General features: G+C 43.0%; 1 protein-coding gene across 1 annotated transcript in view; it reads right to left on the bottom strand.

The window, feature by feature from the left end:
• Positions 1-6,464: 6,464 nt before the first annotated feature.
• LOC8024183 (trichohyalin) overlaps positions 6,465-21,595 on the bottom strand; it is a 44,683-nt gene continuing 29,552 nt past the window's right edge. Inside the window, exons 15-18 of the mRNA XM_029966754.4 lie at positions 20,850-21,129; positions 15,720-15,858; positions 15,007-15,170; positions 6,465-10,669 (exon numbers count right to left, since the gene is read on the bottom strand). Coding sequence (XP_029822614.2) covers positions 10,481-10,669; positions 15,007-15,170; positions 15,720-15,858; positions 20,850-21,129 — 772 coding nt within the window. The 3' untranslated portion in view covers positions 6,465-10,480. The remainder of the gene's footprint in view (positions 10,670-15,006; positions 15,171-15,719; positions 15,859-20,849; positions 21,130-21,595) is intronic.

Genomic DNA, 21,595 nt, shown 5'->3' on the forward strand with positions numbered 1-21,595 from the left:
TATTTGGGGGGTGATATATCTATATATACATATATATATATATACTATATATATATATATATATATATATATATATATATATATATATATATAATATATATATATATATATATATATATATATATATATAATTATATATATATATATATATATATTTATTTTGGGGGGGGGTCATATGAATTACAGCGTTTTTTTTTGCATTTTTCATTGTAAGCATTCAGGTTAAACCGCAAAAAAAAAAGAGAAAAACAGATAAGGTTGGTATGTTAAATTCTGCATTATATATTTTATTTCATTTATTTATAACGACTACTGCTCTACCACATCAGTCACTGAACTGCGAAATAGAGCGGTTTTAGTCTTTAGCAAAGTTTTAGTCTTAGTCTTTAGCAAAGTCGGCTGTAACGCGCATGATAATAACTCGGCTAAAATCATTCTCTATTCTTAATGATTCACAAAAAATTAAGAAAGATAAATATATAGAACGTCCGATACCCGGAATAATTAGAAATAATCATAGCAGGCATATTGATCCCTTACACATATTTTACGGGTGTCTTTCAATTTTAATTGTTTTTAAAAGATCTATAAATGATTGGAATAGCCTTCCTGCAGCAGTTATCAATAGTGCACAGTACACACTCTAGTTTATATCCGTTCTTGAAAGAATCTTCGACGCCCCAAGACTTTCAGCTCGTGAATATCCGTTTCGCTCCAAGCATACCGTCCCCTGGCGCACTAAAAAGGCACATGCGCAATGAACAACTTTCTTGCATAAAAAAAAGCTTAAAAAAATAGTTTAAAGAAAGCCTTAAACGTTTTAACGAAGCAAACTTTGAGGGGGTGCTTAAAATAACTTTTCAAGGTGCAAAATAAGAACAAACCGAAGAACCCCTACAAGCCTTTTACGACCAACTTTTTTCGAGGGTTCATTTGTTTGTAGAAAACCTTGCCTCAAATTTGACATCCTGATGAATGTCTGCACTGTCATAGCTAAGTATTTCTTTCTAGTATGTGCCCCCTCCTGCCTTGGTCAGTGGATGGCTACCAATACGAAATACATGAAAATAAATTTAAAAAAAAAGTCTTCTTAAAATATGAAATTTATGCATACCTTAACGTCGAGACAGTAAAATGATTTCAATGCATAAATAAAAAAAAATGAACGCAAAAGTAATGTGTGTTACTTTTTATCAGTAATGGTAACGCGTAACACATTCCCTTTGTTTTGAGGTAACATATAGGTCCATAAACCGTTTCTTTAATTTACAAGTAAAAAGTAACATACTTCGTCGTTGCTCTTTTTCTTTTTTGGTAATGCCTAGAACACTGGATGGGGTATACATACTACCACGGCGGCCAAACAAAGACAGGTAGAGCAAGTTCGTCTGCTTCTTTTTGTGGGGGTTGTGGCGACGTCAGACCGCCGTGCTCTGATTGAAGGAGAGTGGGTAGATCTCTGGGCAGCTTGCTTCGAGGTCTACCCACTATTCTTCAATCAGAGCCAATCACAGTTCGGCGAACTGACGTCACCCCGTCCCCTGCGAAATAAGCAGACGAACAATTGCGCTCCGTGCATATTTTTTTGGAGGTTAAGAAACGCCGGACAAGGCCTTCCAACAAAGCTCCCTGGTCACCATTATTAGTGGTTTCCCTCTTCTCCAGCGTTGGCCCTGCTAAAGTGGAAAGGGTGAAGGGGTTCGTGTGAAGAGCTCGTCCTGCTATTCTTTGACTGGAGCAGGGTATTATAGTGCTTTATGAAAGGCCACGCAACTTGAACGGTTTATGTGAATTCCTCCTCTATTTGCCCGATCATGGCTCGAAAACTTTACGAATAGCGTCGGACCTAAGTGAATAGGCTTAGCCAACTGCCATTTAGTTATTTAGTTGTTTGTATGGGCTACTGCTAGCTTTCGATGGCTGCTGTAATAAGTTCCTTTTTTTCTGTTGTATTTTGCGAGGGAAACTATTTACCCAAAGATTGTCGCAAACAAATTGGGGTGATTTGTAAGGCCCAAAGAAACAAACAACATGCTTTTAATTAGTTGAAGTTGAAATTATTGAAATTCTGTGTAGCGATTAATTTGAGGTAGTACGTACAGCGCACCTGAGTCACTGCAGATAATTAGTATGGCGGTAATCTGTACATACGCAAATGAGTGAAATGGGCAGTTTTTCGGATGATGATTTCGAAGTGTGACGATTTTCCATTTATATTAAGTAATTCTTAATCTGGTGGAGGCATTGCTTGCGTATGTGTAATCACTTAAGTTGTAACCTGAAGCAAACCCGAAAAGTCGGAATTCTAGTTTTTCTCATGACTTGCCAGTGTATTTTGATTCCCTTAAGTGCGAGTATAATTCGCAATCGACGTTGTTATTATGTATTTATGGTGTTCTGTATAACGTGAGGCACGTCCATCAAGTATGTCGTGCAAGGCTGTCATGATCGCCATGATCAACCTTACGAAGTGCTCACTCCATTTGCTAAAACTTATTCAAATTTTCGCCGTTCGTACAGGCTACGGCCGCCTGGAATGAGTTGGCAAGCGAAATCGCTTTGGCGACAAATCATGACGCTTTCATAGCACTCTTAAGAGAGTACGATAATTCACAATTTGTTCTATATATATATTATATTTTCTTCTTTTAAGCTGCCTGTGGTACACTTTGATTGCATATGCCTCAACCTCTGAAACATATATGCATGTGGGACATCGTATCTGACATTCTTTAATTTTTTTTTTATATTTAGGGTGCCCCTGTATGTGCGCTTTTGTTTTTGTCTTGTATTTTGTTATTCGAAAAGTTAATTGTACTGATGGTATATTAGCGGCCCTTTTTTATGATGCATTTCTCCTTTAAAGCCTTTAGAAGTATCCAAAAGAAAGAAAAAAGAAGCAGTGCTTTCACTTGTTATGTTGTTGCATATTATCACATATATTACATAACTTCATTAGGTATTTCGTAGAAGTTCGTCTCGTGATATAATACCTGTTGTCTTTTCCTGGCATAGCTTGCGACGCCGACCTTGTATGACAGGTGAACATCAGCGTCCCTGAATTTGAGTACTCCATGTCTAAGATTCAGTAACATCGCTCAAGCAAACGGAGATAAGGGAGTTCAATCTCAACACCTGGGCATACGGAGCGACGTCCTATTACTGTATTCCAGTTAACAACTTTAAGCTGCAACAAAGTCGCGGTAATCAGCAAGGCACATCTATGATGCATTGATTTGAAAAGACCAAAAAAAAAAATTGTACAACGGATGAGTCGTCTCCGCCTACACGTTCGTAGGAAGCGAGGCGAGACTCGTTGAGGTCCGCGGGAGGCATTCGCTCACCGGAAGTGTGGGGAGTGGCCGGAAGTCTCGTTTTCGTACGCTTCGCTGATACGCGAGTCGAATGCGAGTGTGCCGCCACAGCCTCCCCTAAAGACGCTTACAAGAACGGCTTCTGGACGCAGCCATCCTGCTGCTGGCATTGTTTCAATCGTCTGATAGTCAAGCCTCACTAGGGCGATCCCAGAATTGCCAGACTGGCACCCAAAAGAAGCGCCTTCCATTCACTGTGGCCTGACTATAGCTTTTAAAGCGTGGCTGCTTGCAAACGTCCATGCTATAGTCGGTTACAAGTCAAGAAGGTAGGAGAAGCTCCTCCCACAAGTGTGATGCGCCCGTTTCCAATCTCTCCGCAGTCGAAAGAAGAGTTCACTGGAAACGCTTTTTGTTCCGCTTCAATGGATTCCCACTTGTCTGTGAAAGCAGCCTTTGTATTCATCGGTGGGAAGCTAATCCCCGAAAGTCGTATTTGTTTCCGTCGGTGGGGGAGAACTCTAATCTCCCTCTCGTGGCTTCCACAATGCTAAGTCAAAGTCGAAAGCTAAAGCAAATATGTACAGAAAGGCAAGACCCTCCTCGCGCGTTGGCCGCGACGTCACGGAAACGGTGGGACGCTATTGGATGTGGAGGTGGCGGAGGGATATCTGATTTCCTTTGAGGGGCATTTGCCGCTACCTTCTTAACCTGTAACTCCTCTGGACGCCGCCATCTTGCTGCTGGCGTTCTTTAGATCGTCTGATAATCAAGTCTTTATAAGACGCGCTTACAGTTGACTGGCGCCCAAAGTAGGCGTTTTTTATCCATAATGACTCCACTAGCTTTTGAAGCATGGCTGCCTGCAAAAGGCTATAGAGGAGCCTACAATACGGCTTGCCCTTCCTCGACTTTTAAGTCCTGGTTCCGTCACAGGTTTTACCAATCGGAGCAACGAAAGTAAAAGGTGAAAGAATACCTATTTGTATTCAGAAGCTTCCCACTCGGTGCATCCAAGTTGCCCTTTCAGCTAGCTGTTGAGATTATTTAAGAAACCTGTTATTACATACAATTATTGGAGAGGGACAGATTTTGCCTGCAGAAGTCCTCCGGCACATGATGTGCGATGGTGCAGATTCTTAACACAACCTACATAGAAATGAGTAGTGCTAAATTGTCAACGTCACCGACCGTGGGCCAACGCGGGCATATATTGGACAAAAGTACTACTTCAGCGTTGAGCCAGTTCTTTTGCGCTTTCAATGGGAACACAACTCCAGCCTAACGCTAACAGAGCACTCGTGTCCATTAATATCATGTACGAATGCTGGCCCTCAGTATAGGGGATGTAGAACTTTCTGCCTTACGATCTTCTTTCTAAGAGCTGTTGGCTTGATGCGGTACAAGGAAGCCGTAGCTCAAAAAGGTCAAAGCACCTGGGGGGCCTCCTAGTCTAAGAAATTTCCTGTATTTGGGTTATACCTAGTGCTCCGTGTTTTCGAATAAATCCGAAGAACTCCGAAAAGCACCCGCCAGTAAAATTTCACATTTCACCCCCCCCCCCCCCCCCAACCAAAAAAAAAAGGAAAAAGCATTTTTTTTTTATTTGGGCAGCGCAGGATCAATGGTCCTGGGAAAATGACACCATAATTATCTTTCAAACCTCGGACCGTTGTCAAAAGGGGGTCTTACGGCTTGTCTCGTCAAGGCTGGTTCAGGGAAACAGGTCATCGTACCATCAACACCGAATCTTTGCTAAAAAATAAACTCCGAAAACACCCTCCGAATTTCACGAAAAATAAACTCCGAAAACACGGAGCCCTACTTATACCTGACAAAATCGTCGCACTTAGAATACGTACTAGGTCGCGTGCTTCGTGCCCCTATGGGTTGAGTGGTTTGTGTACTATGGGTCACATGGCTTGTCACTATAGCTCATGTGATCATGTGACAACAGGACGGGACGTCACCGTGTCACGTGACGTTACGACTCGTCAAATTTACCAGGTGAGCCTGCGTTTTGTTGTTACACTTTCACGTGGGGCTGGCCAAAAGTGTATACTACGTTAACATAACAATATACAGTAAATAATACGTTATAATATAATATAATAACACTGTAGACTCGGTTGTCAGACCAGGCATATACAACTAAAGCTCTGGAAGAAACCCACGAAGCTTGCTCTGGCCACGGCACACCACCAAGCGAGTTCTCAAGGCTGACTTTGCGGCAATCGGACGGAATCATACAATTGACATTGCCACAAACGGACATTGAACCTACGTGCCGTGAAAGTGAAAAGAGTTACGCATAAAATTTGGCAACCGTACATATCTAGCTCCTCAACGGGGGCCAGGGGAAACGTTGTTGCGTGTGTATATGTGACAGTTCTCTAATATATTAACAGCGATAAAAAAACAGAAGACATAAGAACAAAATGTGAAGGCAGAGCTCTGTGTACATATCCGTCTTGTCCATTATGTGTGTGTGTTTTTTTCTTTTTTTGCGGTGTTACTTTATCAGAACTGCGCACCAACTAGCCCGACTTCCAACTGTCTCAGTACGGGACCAGGAAAGGCGCATCAGCCTGTTGCCACCTACTCTCGGGGAGTAGATGCAACACTGCTAAGCCGTCCACTGAAGACCCACATGAATGCTATCTCGTCTGCCGGTGAAGTATATAGCCTCTATATAGTGCACGGCGTCATATTTTCTCATGTCATAACACATTATATAAATATATATAGAAGCTAGCTGAGCTTCTATGAAGATGAGAGCTTTGCCGTCTCTTTAATATAGATCAAAAGGCGGCAGAACGAATGCTCATCTTTCTAAAAAAATTTAAAAAAAAAAGAATTACAGCGGGCTTGACGCTTCCTCGATGCTCCCTCACGCTAACGTCGTTTCGTCACGGGCTTTTATTCAATTTAAGGCGAACCGGACGCAAAGCGATTCTGCGCTTTCCTCTGATTTGGTTGTCCCCTTCACTTACCCCTGGCGATTGCATTTCCTTGACGCGGTTCCGGGAAGGCGCGCCTCTTGTAACCTGGGCATTTCTCGTTTCCCATCTTATAAAAGCTTCACCTATCGCGCACGGGAGTAGTCGGTGGAAGTACAAAAAGAAGAAAAAAGAAAACGCTATAAGCACACATCCTTCTGTTTTATTTACTGTGCGCTGTATAAAGTACACACTCCTGAGTGGGGACTGCAACATACAGCACAGAAAAAAAAAGGAGAAACTCATTGTCAGTTATAATGTCGCATGTGTGTGCCGGAAGAGTAGGTGCACACAAAATAAAAGAAGAAAAATACACAAAAATGTAATGACATCTGATGGGCGCGAAAGCGGGGTTGAAGTGTATCTAAAATAGAATCGCAGGGCGATTATCTAAAGGCAGTAGAAAATACTATTTTTTTTTTCTTTTTGTGTATGATAGTTTCGTTTTCTGTATATATAAAGAAAACTTCACCTTGCATGACTCCAGTCTTTTTAATGTTTGCTGTTAGTATATGTGTGGAGCTTGAAGGCAGTCCCGCTTTGTTTCAACGGAAATGGCAGAGTTTATTGCAACGAATGTTACCTCCTGCATGCGTGCATTTCTTAAATTCATTAAATAAATCTCTGTTGTTTCTCCTTTAAATGTGCAGGTCCAAAGATATACCTTCAAAGAATCGTAGGTAAAAGGCACCTCAACAGGTGTCAGCTTGAGTAGCAACGAGAGTGTTGTCACTCTTTTTAGGGTTTTTGAATCCGCTAAAGGTTTTGGAGGTTCAAATTCCAACCCGTATTGCTCCCTGTTCTCCAATATGTCACTGATGTTTCTACGTGGCACAGCTTTTTTTTGCACTTTAAAGAAACATCTTCTGGCAAAGCTTAAAATAAAAATAATGAAAAACGTGTTAGGCATCTGAGCGTATGACAAATCTTTAATTTGTATTCGACGTCAATTTTGGGAACGTTGGCGAAATGCTGAAGAAATGTCCGAGGTTGGTGAAGGCGAGTCACAAGGAATGTAATATATACAAAACATATAAAATAGGGCTCAAGATTTAAAGAGATGAGATATACCGACTTCTCTAGATGTTATGCACATAACAGTCTTGCAGAGTTTTGTTTCAGTTTATTATTCATCAAAAGAAATGACATGATCATAGTGCTCGAAGCAAGAGATTCAAGACTGGGTTCAGTGGTTGATGTTAGTGAATACATAACTTGATCAAGCCTAAACATTCGGGAAGCTTCTCCTTTGGGTTTTCAGCTTCTGACCCCATGTTCCACCTAACTTATTAAAGAAACAATTTATTTGATAAATTATATCACAACAATGTCGTAAAACCTTCAAAAGTTACGCGAGATCGATTGTCAGCTTGACAAACTCTTCACCCTCTTCATAGAAAGTAAAAATTGTATTTCCTTATCTGCTCAACGTCAAATATCTAAACCACAAAACGAAGGTAATTCACAGCCTTTATCCTAAGAAAATGACTACCAGTAATGGGTAAACAATGAGAAGTCATTAATTCTGATTATCGACATGAACTGAAACTAAAAGGCAACATGGTTAGAGAAAAAGTGAAAATAATGTATTTGGCTAAAACAAACTACGCGAATACGACCAAAACTACAATTAGGGTAGTGTAGGTAATGCGCATCGCAAAACATTAGATATGCCTGAACACAAACTGTGCTTTCGGGGAACAACGCAAATAGTTTAAAGTTACACATTCATCTTTTTAATCGTTGACTAATAGATGCGTTTAAGTATTCAGTCACCTACGCATACTTCTAGACAAAACATTACGCCAATCAGGGATGGTGAGTACTTGAAATACACAATATTCAAAAAACTTCGAGTATTTTGTATTTAATTACATAATGAAAATATATTTTCCAGCTGTATCTGAATACTAAAATTGAGCATTTTAATAAATTGTATTGAAATACTACCCAAATGCAATTTGGCACTGTTCTTCGTAATCAAAAGGTGTTTTAGAAACTCTTCGCAATGACACTCATATGCAACGCTCATAAAACAGGCTGTAAGTTGCGTAAAAGAACATTAAATGGAAACTGACGCGGTTCTGTATTTGAGACAAAATACCAAAATCGTGTTCATTTGGCCTTCATCATCACAAATATCAAGACTCTTTTCCAATTTGGTGCAAGGAGGCTGCAGAAATCAAATTTTAAACTACCGCTGAAGCCCCTCCTTCCCGGGGCGTGACGTCAAACTAGGAGTTTTCAGAATCCCTGCTGTCGCGCATCTTCAGCGCCTGTCAAAGCTAAGCACGTGCACTCTTGCTCTTTTCAAAAAAATCTGAAATAGACGTCATGACTAGCGTCAGTGCGGAAAAATACAGCTGGCAAGCTTGGGACAGCAGGTGCTGCCCACACGAGCGACGCAGACCTGGCGGCCCAAAGATCCTAGCATGAGGTCACGACTGGTCGGATGATTTTTGCGTTTTCTCGCGTTTAGTTACATATTTGGGGAACACGAACGTGATATTCAGATTAACGGCATAAAAATACGGCAGAAGAGAACGAGAGAAGAACAAGGAATGAACGAGAGGACTAGAAGGTTTTATTTTTAGTTTGGTTGGTTGATTTTATATTTTGAAACGTCGCATTTTGTTCCGAGGTGTTTTGTTGCTTCAAAATAACATCTGGAGTTAAACTCGCACTGAATTAATTGTTTTTTCTTAATGATTTATATTATGAGAAACATTTTATTTGAAAGCTGCAACTTTATTTAAAGGCACATGATTAGTGATACATGTAGATGCCTCTCCGTACTTTTGGCGTGATTTTTTTTAATAGGCGTTAAATTTAAGTTCAAGATGTCAGACCATGGGAAAAAAATTTATATGATAGAGTATTTGAAGATGATCAAATACCCCTTGTTGTATTTGTATCTTGCATTTAAATTGTCTTCTAAAAAAGTGTAATTGAATTTGTAATTAATTACATTTTTTTCATGTATTTTGTATTTGTATATCAATACATTTTGATAAGTATTTTGACCATACGTGACGTCAGTTAATAACAAAATCAATGAAGGACTATGCACAAATCTTGATGGAAAGGACAAAATGAGAGGGAATATTTACAAAGTCTCATTAAGAATGTGTGTCATGTGTTGCTCCTCTTCAGAGCATTCAATGACGCAGCAAAACGACGTGTGTGCCTCTTCGATCGTGTAAAACAATCTATAGGTCATAATAACTCTAATTAGCATAGGTAACGAATCGTACAAATTCGCAGAGTTACAGCTCATACCCTCTGAAGAGCAAGCTTACGCTATTAAACGAAGTGAGCTCCTCGATGAAAGTTATTCAGGTCGGAGCATTAACTCAAATTTTTAAAGACAGGGTAGTCATTTTGATAAATGCAAAATGCGGTACGGCATAAACAAAGACGGTAATACAGAAAATTCGCCTCATTAAGTTTTTTCTAAAAAGCCAAGACCACCACAAGCATGCGAAGATAGGATCACTTTGGAGACAAAATAGGGCAAAAGGAACTTATCAAGATGCCGTTTTGCTTTTCAGCGTTTGATTTTGATTCCTCAAGACCTATCGTTGATGTAGGAAAATAAATAGTTTCTAAGCATATCTCTGTATACTTGTGGAGTCATTCGAGTGACAAAGAGCATGTTGAACGTAGCGTCGTATTTTCTCAGGGTATGTACTTTAGCGATAGTTGCTTTGGTATTGTTTTTGATGGTTGTTGCACTTTTTTGTGTGTGTAAACAGAAAAACATGTAGAAAAACATTTTCTGGGAACGCTACATAGTAAAGGGCAGGTTTTATTTTAAGGGGCATTATGAGGGAAAGAATTGAACGTTTTCTTTCGTAACCTATCAAACATTTGCAACTCCTTTCACTTCCGTAGTCTGCGTTGACCAGACTGACTACTATTTCGACCTGACGCTATTTGGGCAGAAGGTAAGATCGGAAAGGGCGTGAGGACGGAACCACACAAGGTCCAACGACGGCTAAGTGTCCGGCGACTTCTCCGATGTCTTCGATGGGAACAACAAATATTAAGAACTTGAAGCGAGTTAAAAAAAGTTTTTTTTTTTTTTTTTTTAGGTTGGCACGCGATTCCACTGCGGTGCACACATCCAGTGTCCGTAACGTCGCAACGTTTACGTCATCATGCTGCCTAAACCGGTGTCTCAGTGAATGATCCTCGGCGTTCTTTTGAAGCTTTGGGTGTGCTGGGTGTGGGAGGCCTGGAGTCCGACGATTCAGCAACGGCTGGTCCTTTGCTTGCACTTGCTCTGGAGGTGAACCGTCCAAGAAGAGATTTTTTGCTGCCCTTGTCTCCTTTGGAAGACAACGAACTCGATTGCTGAAAAGAATCAGAGAACCCAAAATTTTCATTTTTTTTGTTGTTCCATTTCGGTTGCTCAAAAAAACACAAATTCTATAATGTTCCCATAATTCCCAACTTTCGGGTCAGTGGTGCTTTATGAACAAAGATGTGGGACAGAACGGAAACATTATATTAATTTTTGTGCTTGCTGTACTTGTCGAAGAAGATAGGGATCAGCATGTCAGTAGTTAGCTAGCTGTAACTTGCAAACGAATTCTAAAAGACGTATTTGTAAGAGGAAGGTAACCAGTACCTTTTTGTGAGTTGGTAACGAGTAATCTGCTTCGTTACTACCTGTGCGAGCATCAGGTGACGGTATTTAGTTACTTTAGGTTTTCTAGTAGCACGCCAGCTCAACTTTTTTCTAGAGACGCCATTTCAACAAGATAATGGGACGTTCCTCCTAATCCACGTGCATATGCCCGCCGCTGCTTACCGCGCTTTCACATAGAAAAAGGTCTATCCTGAGCCGAAACACCCAGTAATCGCTTTGCAGCACCTGTAGTTCTTTAGATGTCGATGTACATACATGTTGTATGTTTTTAAAGAAGCGCTGTTACACCAAAAGTAGTATTTTTTTGGTGTCTAATGCGATGAGGTTGTAGTGATTGACGCGCAAAAAAATACCATAAAAAATTCTTCATGCCCGCGCTCGCCTCTTTTTTCGCGTTTTTCTCTCCCTCTTTTCACCTCCTCGATTATTTTTATTTGTGACGTAATCGATTATAAAATTGAGAAACTTTGGAAGCGTCATTTCTTTAATATCTAATCACGGAATTCGTGAAACATGTTTTTTGACGCAATTGCGAACGCACTACGTTTCGGGGATTATTTTGAAATGTCGAAAACCGGAATCCGGAAATGATGTCGTCTCCTGGCTTTTTATCCTCCCTCGGAAAACATGGCGGCGCTGGGCACATCATGCAGCACTAAGGATGATCGGGGAGTCGAAGAATCGGACGAAGTTCTCTTTTCGGTACCCGACGACCTCTCAGACTTCGAAAAAGAAATCGTCCAACGGTCACAAAAACTAGATTTGGTGCCTGTGCAGCACCAAATGAGGCTCCGACGGGGCAGGCTTTCACGCAGCACCGGTGCCACATGGCCTCTCATGTCGTTCACAAAAGTTCCGTGCGCGTCCTCTTCGATCTCACACCATTTCAAAGAATTTGAGCTCGATGAAAGAGCCCTAAAAAAACCCTCAAACCCGCAAGTAAAGCGTCGACTGCTCACAGCGATAGACGGTACGCACGGAGAAGCGCGGTTGATGGCGGGACGCGGGAGAGCACGACATTTCTGGTTGGGCCGCTTCGGTGGCGGGAGAAAAACTCGAATAGACTTCTTCCAAAACCGACGCGCCCCATCGCGGCGAAATTCCACGCTGTGCACTCTGGTAACTAGTTGGCCACTCAGTTTCGGTTTCGACTGAGCAGCTTTCATCTCATGCTATCACGCCGCGACCGAACGCGCTGTTTTCGACTATCTGACTTTTCACGAATGTACAATACACTCATTCTCGAGCGAGACAAAAACGAAGACCGGGGCACTTTCCTTGGTTCCCGAAACACCGAATATTGTGCGTGCGTATGCAAACGTAGTAATACGTGGCTTAGTCACCTCACCCCACGAGTGCATCTTTGAGCTCGTGTCAGTAATCCCGTCTAGTTCCAGTGAACTACAACTGAAATTTGGTCACCTTGAGTCCTACACGCATCTTGTTTGCCAAACGTCCGCTTCTTGTTACTTCATTGGGCGAAAAGCAAGCCGCATCCTCACAGGAGAATCAAAGTTAAGCCAGCGTTGGCGCATTAACTTTTAAGGAAACGCAATAAATTCGACCTCACTACTGCACAAAAGTTACTATGATGTCTTCCTCGTGTCATCACATATCTCACACTCAAAATATTATGCTAATATAAGATTAAGTTTTCGCAAACGCTGAGATCGGCTAGCTACGACGGAGGTCCTAACAAGCGTCCCCTACTCCTCGCTAAGCAATTTGGACGACCTTTTACTAACACCCAAGATCTGTGCCTGAACGGTGTGTCTGAAATTATCTCGGCATACTCAGTGAGGAAGAAAGCAAACACATAACAAATATTATGGCCATTAGCAACCGTCAAATGCGCTTTGAATAATTTCGTTCGTTTGGCGCATCGGGGTTTATCGTTCATGCCCACCGGCGCACTTTCACCGAATGGTGCGACATTCTTCACACAAGTGCTCGACTTTTGCTTTCTTAAAACGGTTTGTATGTGCGAATGTGCCTATATGATTGCAGGATAACTTTATGCGTTTACACGATGTTAAATATTAGTGAAATGCAAGCGTTTCGTGCAAATGCAAGCGTTTCACGAATTCGTGCAGTGCTGCGCGGGGCAGTACAGAAAGCGATGAGAAGTGTGTTCGAATGGAACTTTTCAATGGCGCCTCCGAGTTTTACCTCGCGTATTCAGGCGTATTAAGAAAAACAGTAATCGCAAAAAGTTATATTTCGTCTATGGACGCACGAAACAAACAAACTTCCTGATAAACAACACTAATGTCAAGGCGCGAGCTCGATGTGTGCTTACTTACTGGTGTCTACAGCTCGTTGATTCGTACACAAGCAAGATCCCCGAGCTTCGCGGCGTAGAGATTCCCAGCACTGGCTCGTCCACATACCTCCAAACGCTAACAGAAAGGCTCGAGTACACAAATACAATAAGCATGCATTAAGACAAGCTATACGTCTCGGGCTTGTGCTAAAGCTTCGAGGTCTGGCCATTTAGGTTAGTTTAGAGACCACAAATGACGCTAACGGGACCAGAAAACATAAAATAACGGCCGTTTATAGTCCACGCTCTGTGTATAATCTCTTGTCGACGTGTCGATCGAAACCGAAACCATGGGGCACTCTCCTCCCTGGCCAACTAGTTCCCAGAGTGCAACGCGCGCCGTGTTGCATGCAGGGCTTTATGGAAGTAGTCCATTACAGGACGACTCAATCTTTGACGTCACCGCACTGGCGCGGAGCGCGCGGAAATTTCAAATTCGGCTATTTTAAATTGTTTTTTACTTCCCAAATACTGAGTTCCCAAGTTTCGAATCCCGAGGGTAATGTCCAGGCATCGTTTTCGATCTTTTCGGATTAAAAAAAAAAAAAAAAAAAAGATTTTAACCTGTCAATCAGTAAAAAAAAACGTGAAAGCTACACTTATGCGGTTTGTGCAGGAGAGATATACGGCCAGAGGGACAAAGTATAAGGGGGCTAATCGTAATGATCAGTCGGCTACCTAAGTAAAAGTTAGTAAAAAAAATGTCGTCGCCGGAGCATAACAGATCCTTAGGAGACGGAAAAATTGAGTGGGCACGTTATCGCGCCGGTAGCCTTGCTCTTGTTGCACGGGTGGTAACTTCAACGCACTGCCGCGCTTCTCGTGCACTCAAAGTGCTTCAAAAATGACCGATCTAGTAGCTTTCGATGAAAAACAGTGTCACGAATCGGCGAGGTTTCTTTCTTTTTTTATGTTCTGTGTGGGTGGTATGTCGGGGCATGCCGGGTATCCCGAAAAGAATCGACCGGGGACTGGCTCGTTATCGCCACCCCGCCTTGTGTACGCGACATACCGAGAACCGAAGGCTTTCTGTGTATGTATTCTGTTGGGCCATGCCGAATGCACGGAAGGGAAGCTTGCCGCGCCCTTGTTTTCTTTACGTTAAAACCGCTTTGTGTAAACCTCGCACCCTGAACCAAAGGTTTGCTTTTGTTTGTGTTGGGCTTGTGGTCGGACCCCTCCCCTGCTCACGTTTACACCAGGCGTGGCCTGTCAACCGGTCGAGCATTCCTTTTTTTTCTTTTTTTTTTTGTGCGCACGAGCTGCTGCCTTTGTCTTTTTAACGTTGTTTTCAACTAATCGACATACTGGCCCAAGCACATTTGTGACACTCAGCAAGTATCTAATTGGAACCTTATGTCAATTTTCACTACTTAAAAAGTTCATTAACAAAATGTACTTAATTAGCCGATTGATCGTTACGATTATCCCCTTATACTACGTCCCCTCGGCCATATAACTCACCTGCACAAACCGCATAAGTGTAGCTTTCACGGCTCTTTTTTTTTTTTAAATTTAACACATCTGTTAAACGTCAAAAAGCAAGACGAAAAACGCCCTGTATAGCAGTGAACGGCATCTGCATTGCTCTCCATTCTTTCCAGCAACGAGAACGGCATTGATGCCGTACTTGCCGTGCCAATTAGTGCACGTTCCTTGACGTTGCTGTTCCTTAACATTCACTGTACGTTCAACGTTCCTTAACGTTCACTGTACCTCTGGCCTTGACCGTTCTTTGACGGGTTCCAGTGGTGTCCTCGGTGCCAGAACGGGCCTCTTGTCAGCCGAGGTGGCCGGAGGAGAATCGATCTTCTCCTTACTGCTGGAGCGAAACGCCTTGGAAAGTCGGGATTTGAGCGTACCCGTCTTCTCCTCTCGGTCTGCAACAGAAACCATTTTTTTTCCCGAATGTTAAGGTATGAAGAAAACTCAAAAGTATCGTCTAGTTATAGCTCAACAACATGCATGCTTAACTAAGAAGAAAAAAGAAAAAGAAGCAGACAAGGTGAGCAGAAACATTCCGAAGGCGTTTGAGTTACGTACAGGGTGCAGAAATATGTGTTGTTCCGGGGGCGTTCAGCCCGGGGTGACAGAAACACGAGTGAAATAAAATATCGAAATATTTCAGTAAAAAGAACCCAAACGTTTATTTTCCACCCTTAATATAGGTAGAAATTTATCAGAAACCATTATTGTAATAGCAACTTTAGCTGTGATAAGTTTTCAAACTTGTGGGAAATTTGTAAGTGGGAGTTGTGGCAAAGGCGGCACAGATGTGCTGTGAGCATCCCCAGGACATCTATGGAACGTTAGGTCATCCTGAAGACCTCCTTGGGATCATCTGTACTGCCAGGGGTGCGTGTTAGCAATCGCAACTGAAGGATAACGATGAAAAATATTTGCATAAAGAGACTTGAAAAGAAACGTACCCGAATCGTGTTTAGCATCATGAGTGACTGGTTTCTTGAGTGCTTTAAGTCTGTCCTTGAACGTCTTTTTTTGCTTCGCTGCTCGGGTCAGGTCCTCGCTGCTTCCTGGGTTGCTGGAGTCATTCTCAGAGTCTATACGCTGAAACAATAATGCAACATTTCAAGATGACTTTTGTAGCTACTGAAAGCAAATGTAATATTTTTCTTCTGCTCAAATGTTTCGATAGCTGCGGATTAAAATAAACTTCCTTTTACGTCCTCTTGCCTGTCGTACTGAACCTCAGCAAATAACTAAATAAAAAATACAGTAGCAGCAAAAATTAGTTAACCATGAAACGATGATATTGCGTTAGGTTTAACTAGTGGTCAGAATAACCACCTCGCGCGTATACCACGCAGCAGGAACCAGTATTGCTTACTCGTGCATTTGTTAGCGCTTACTCCATATCAAAGCTACGCAACATTATGATTTAATGGCCTCCGAAACCCTGAGATTATAATAATATTGATATTATAATCTACCATGACCATAGGATTAAGTACAGTAATGTAAGGTCTTGATACGCTCTCTATCGACTCCGTGTCCACGACACTAGGCCTCCTAAAAAACGCCTACGCGTGCAGCACAGGTTCAGATCGTTCAAGCTGAGGCGGTTTGACTACATTGCGGTCTCTCATTTGCGTTTGAGTTTGATAGTTTACGTTTCAGTTCATGGGCGTACCAACCGGGGGGCGGGGGGGGGGGGGGAGGGGGCAAGGGGGACGCTTGCCCCCCCAGTTTTCTGAGTGGGGGTGGCAAGGCATGTGTTTTGCCCCCCCCCCCCTTCCTCCCCCTGAAACAGCCACCACTGGGCAGGGCAAACACTGGCCGGCGGCGCCCAAGGAACACCAAGGGCACCGACTCCCGACCCGCGGGGGCATATTTTTAACGCGCAGGCGATACAAATTCTAGCAACGGCGCTCACGCCGGATTGGCTGGTTCGTGCAGATAGGCGCTGCCGCCGTCAACATAGGCAGTGGTTACAATGCGAGTTTCCGAAGCGGTAGCGTAAATTAGTTGTAAGATGTGTGCCTCATACGTAGCAGACCCAGGTTCTATCCACGGTGTGGGCATCTTTTTTTTTTCCCTCGAACATTTTGTTTTGTCGAGGCATTTGGCGATATTTATGACATTTCGTTTTTACGATTAAGACTGAAAAAAAAATGTTGTCGACGAAACATCGCTGAACTAAATCGTATGGGACTCTATTCGTGAATGTGCATGGGGGACAGCGGGGCTTGGGTTGCCGGCTGCAAAGCGGCGTGTACGGGGGTAGAAGGGGGGACGGGGGGGGGGGGGGGGGGGCTAAGTGGGTTAATAGCTTTGTAATTAGCAGCCGCACACTGTCGCCGCGAAGCGGCGTGAACGCAGGCGGGGGGAGGGGGGGGGGGGGGTTATATATACGCGCAGTCCGAATCCGAAAAGTTCCCGCGCGTTGCCGAGCAGCCGATCCGGCGTGAGCGTCGTTGCTAGAGGGTCTATCACCTGTGCGGTAGTGATGGACCGAATCTGCCGAACTTCAGATTCGGCAAAGTTCCGCACATGCCGAAATTTAGAAGGAAAGTTCGGCGAAAATTCGGCAAATGTTGGCGCGCGCACGACCGCGACGGGGCCATGGATCGCAAATGAACGCCGCGCAGTCGTGCGGTTACCATCGTACAGTTTAGTATAACCAGCGGTTACAGCGATCTGTGGAGTAGGTGACACGTTAACTGTGCGCTTGCGAGCTATCGCGAGTGTGGTTCTCTTCAATATTTTCTGCCTCAAGAACAGAAGATCGACCAGCAATTTACGCAGTCCACTACGCAAGTGACAAATGATGCTGTGAATTCTGGATAACGTGATTTTCATTTGATGTTTCCATTGATGCAACGAGGTAGTTGAAACATTGACTGACAACTGACAATTACGCTCAGTGTGTGCAGCCCACTGCCGTCAAACGGGGCAGAGTCACGAGAGCTTGTCAGAATGTATGGCACGCAGGTGGCATCCTTGTCATAATGTGATAAATGTTTTCCCCCTTCTTTTATTTCCTTTTTACGCACTTTCTGTAGTGTCTATATTCTGTACATTTATTTGTCTGTTTTGTTTTTTCACATCTGGTGGCGGGCTCGCAGGCGCTCTGCGTAAGGGTTTTCACCTATCTGCCTAGCCCGGGCCGCACACCACCACATGGGCCCCTTCCAGTTTGTGCAAATAAAATTATTATTATTATTATTATTATTATAACAATGATATTTTCGGCTCACAAGTAGTTTGTGCCAAAACAGAACACTATTGCGTTATAGTTCGCGTTATTTCGCGATTTTCATGTCTCTGCATAACGACGTTGCACATCTGACATTCCTAACTCTCCCAATCTTCCTAAACGTACGTGTGTGTCCTAACACAAGAAACCGGAAATTTAAAGGTTAAAAACGGCACGTTTCAAATATGGAACGCACACTTTCATGCAAAGCTGACGTTAAGTGACTCAAATCGAAAAATATGCATATTTACAATATTGTTATCTCTTCTGGTGAAGGCTCAGCAACCGTTGCATTCGTTTTCGCGCACGAAACGCGACTCCCAGAGAAAGTAAGAACGCAGTGATTGCCTTCATTTTAATAATGTAAATACACTTACAGGCGTGCGCTGATGAAGTCTCAAAATCAAAACCCTGGTAGCGTGATTCGTGACTGCGCCGGCAACTACCCAACCTCGTTGTCACGCCACTTTCTGGAAGCAGACACTAAAATTGCAAGTAAACACACAAAAGCGACACCGATACAATTATCTTGCCGAATATCGCCTCATTTAGTAATAACTGTGTCAATGGGCACTACATGTTGTATTTAAGTTAAGAAAGAAAGAAAACATAAACCTTTTTTTTAGAAAAAACTAAATATCAACGTTAAGTCTGGAAAATAGCTAACGTAATACCTGTTCACAAAACTGCTGATCGCCAACTAATAAATAATTACCTCCCATCTCTCTCACCAGTGTTCCATCTACCTAAGCTCCATGGAGCATATACTTTACTCAAATATAATAAACTTTTTTGATTCTGATAACCATCTTTTTGAACATCAGCTAAGATTTCGTAAATCTTACTCTTGTGAAACCCAGCTAACCGCCCTCCTTACTGATATTTATTCAAGCTTCGATTCGAATATTCAGACCGACGCCATTTTCATTGACTTCTCCAAAGCATTTGACAAGTACCACACCAACGTTTTTTAACAAAGCTTAACGATATTAATATTCATCCCTCTGTTGTTAAGTGGATTTCTGAATTTCTAATTAGCCGTACGCAATATTCCTTCGTTAGCAACGTCAAATCTCCCACCTCTACCGTAACGTCAGGTGTCCCCCAGGGAACCGTACTGGGCCCCCTTCTGTTCCTACTCTATAGTAATGATCTCCACCTTAATATAGGTTCTTCTGTGCGCCTGTTCGCCGACAATTGTGTCATTTACCGATTCATTATTTTATATCATGATCATCATGCTATCCAGGAAGACCTTGAGTCTGTAATCCATTGGTGTGAAAAAAGGCAGATGACGTTAAACTTCAATAAATGTAGATCCCTATCATTTTGCCGCAGTTCGCGTTCCACACCATTTTTGAATTGCCTCACTAACACTCAAGTAATAGCATGCTCATCACATAAATACCTGGGTGTTCATCTCACCTATGACCTATCATGGACTACTCACATAACTTTTGTTATTTCTGATACTAACCGTTCTCTCGGATATTTGCGCCGTAACCTCAAACTTGCTACACCCTCCGTAAAACGACTAGCGTATACTACTCTTATAAGATCAAAGTTAGAATACGCCTCATCTATATGGTCCCCCCATGGCAGACCTACCTTGCAAAAAATTTAGGATCCGTCCAAAACAGAGCAATTCGTTTTATTTATAACAACTATTCCCCATATACCAGCATATCAGGATTACGACAATCAGCTAACCTTCATTCACTTTCCCTTCGCTGCCAAGTATCACGCCTTTCTCTCCTCCATCGAATTTTTTATCACAATAGCCACCTCAAAGAATTACTGCTATCAACTCCCCATCGTATTGTCCCGCGTCTAGATGACCTATGTAAATTACGTCCAATTCGATCATCAACTGCTTCTCACCAGACTTCCACACTACCATTGGCCGTCGAGGATTGGAATTCACTACCTCATAACATCGTTTCTATTAGTGTTACTACTAAATTTGTTGAAGCCATTACCCTCTCTTTATCTAACCTATATACCTAGCTAGCTTACAGTTTTATACTGGTGTTTACTGTTCTATTTGTTTTTGTTCTATTTCCACCCCCTTGTATAATGCCCCACGAGCCCTCAAAGAAAATAAATGATAATGATGATGATGAACATTGTATTTTTGTCGAATCTTTGCCGAATCTTTAGAAACGTTCGGCAAAAGTTCGGCCCATCACTGGTAAAAATATGCGACCCGGAGGGGGGGGGGGGGGGGGTTTGCCCCCCCCCCTCCACACACACACACACACTCAAAAACAAGTTGATACGCCACAGTTTCAGTTGCTTGCCATCACTTACGGCGATAGACACAGCAGAACACTTGTGCTAACTGTCAGATATCCCTGGAATACTGTCGGTCTATATATAACTAGAGTGAAGGTTTCGCGTTACTTGTGACCTGAAATCTTCATAGTATGCATAAGAAATTGTCCCTTACAACGTTGTCAAAATTATTTGAAGCAAACGGCAAAATAAATATCAGTAAAACATACATAGATCTGAAGCGTTCCAGTGATACCCCACAAGTGGTGTCAGTGTGTTCCCCCGTCGTACTATTTGGTTAGGTGGCGCAGGTCAACGCCAAATTCAAAGGTAACAGCCGTCACCGCATGCCATCCCTTCATCTATTCATCACTCGCAAACCGTCACAAGCGGCTCGAACGCACTCGATCTGACTCGAACGCAAGTGTGTGAACCATCTTTTTCGATACCGCTACGCGTTGCCAACAAAAACGAAGCTTTGCGCCCCCTGGTTGCCGTGATTACTTGAGGTGGGATGTCGACGTAATCAAGCGTTATAATCAGTGAACGGTTTTTTTTTTTTACTCACAATGGTCGGCCTGCTGTAGCCCCAGTGCCTCGGAGGCTCCGAGACGACCGAGGTGTCCGACTCGTAGCCCGTGGTCGACCTCCCGCGCAGGCTGGACTGCGAGCCCGAGGGCGTGAAGCTGAGGCTGTCGCCCGAGCCCCAGATCTTCACGTCGGCCGCCGACATGCCCTGGCCTAGAGACAGGGTCTTGCGGTGCATCGAGCGGGTGCGAGGCGGTGCCCGGATGACGGGAGTGGACATCATGGCGGCCTGGTTCGCCATGTCCGTCGCCGATAACGCCCTGTGTGTGTCATATACGTATGCATTAATAAGCTCTAGAAATGTTTTAAATATTTTCGTGAAAACTATAGGTTATTGCGGTCTGTGCAGGTGTGGCTTATGCTTGGAGGACATATAAGGAGGTAATTATCACGAGAAGTCAAATAATTAACTAAAATTTGTGAATCGACTTTTTTAGCTAGTGAAAATAAACATATGGATCCAATTAGAAACTCGGTGCATGCCATGTAAGACCACTAAATCAGTAGATTTAAGCCAAATTTTGAGCGCATGGGAAGCGAGATAGTGCGCTCAAGTTATCACACGTGGAAGAGGCGTAAAGCTGCGCGTGCGAAAACGCGAATGATAAAATATGGAAAAACTGCGGGGGGCACGTTTTCGCACCAGCAGCCTTGCGCCTGTTGCACGAGTGATAACTAGAATTCTGTGTACCTACGGGTAGCAGAGTTGCGCATTCGACCTCGGCG

Source organism: Ixodes scapularis, unplaced genomic scaffold (assembly GCF_016920785.2).
Source record: "Ixodes scapularis isolate PalLabHiFi unplaced genomic scaffold, ASM1692078v2 PGA_scaffold7__128_contigs__length_106722199, whole genome shotgun sequence".
Taxonomy (NCBI): domain Eukaryota; kingdom Metazoa; phylum Arthropoda; class Arachnida; order Ixodida; family Ixodidae; genus Ixodes; species Ixodes scapularis.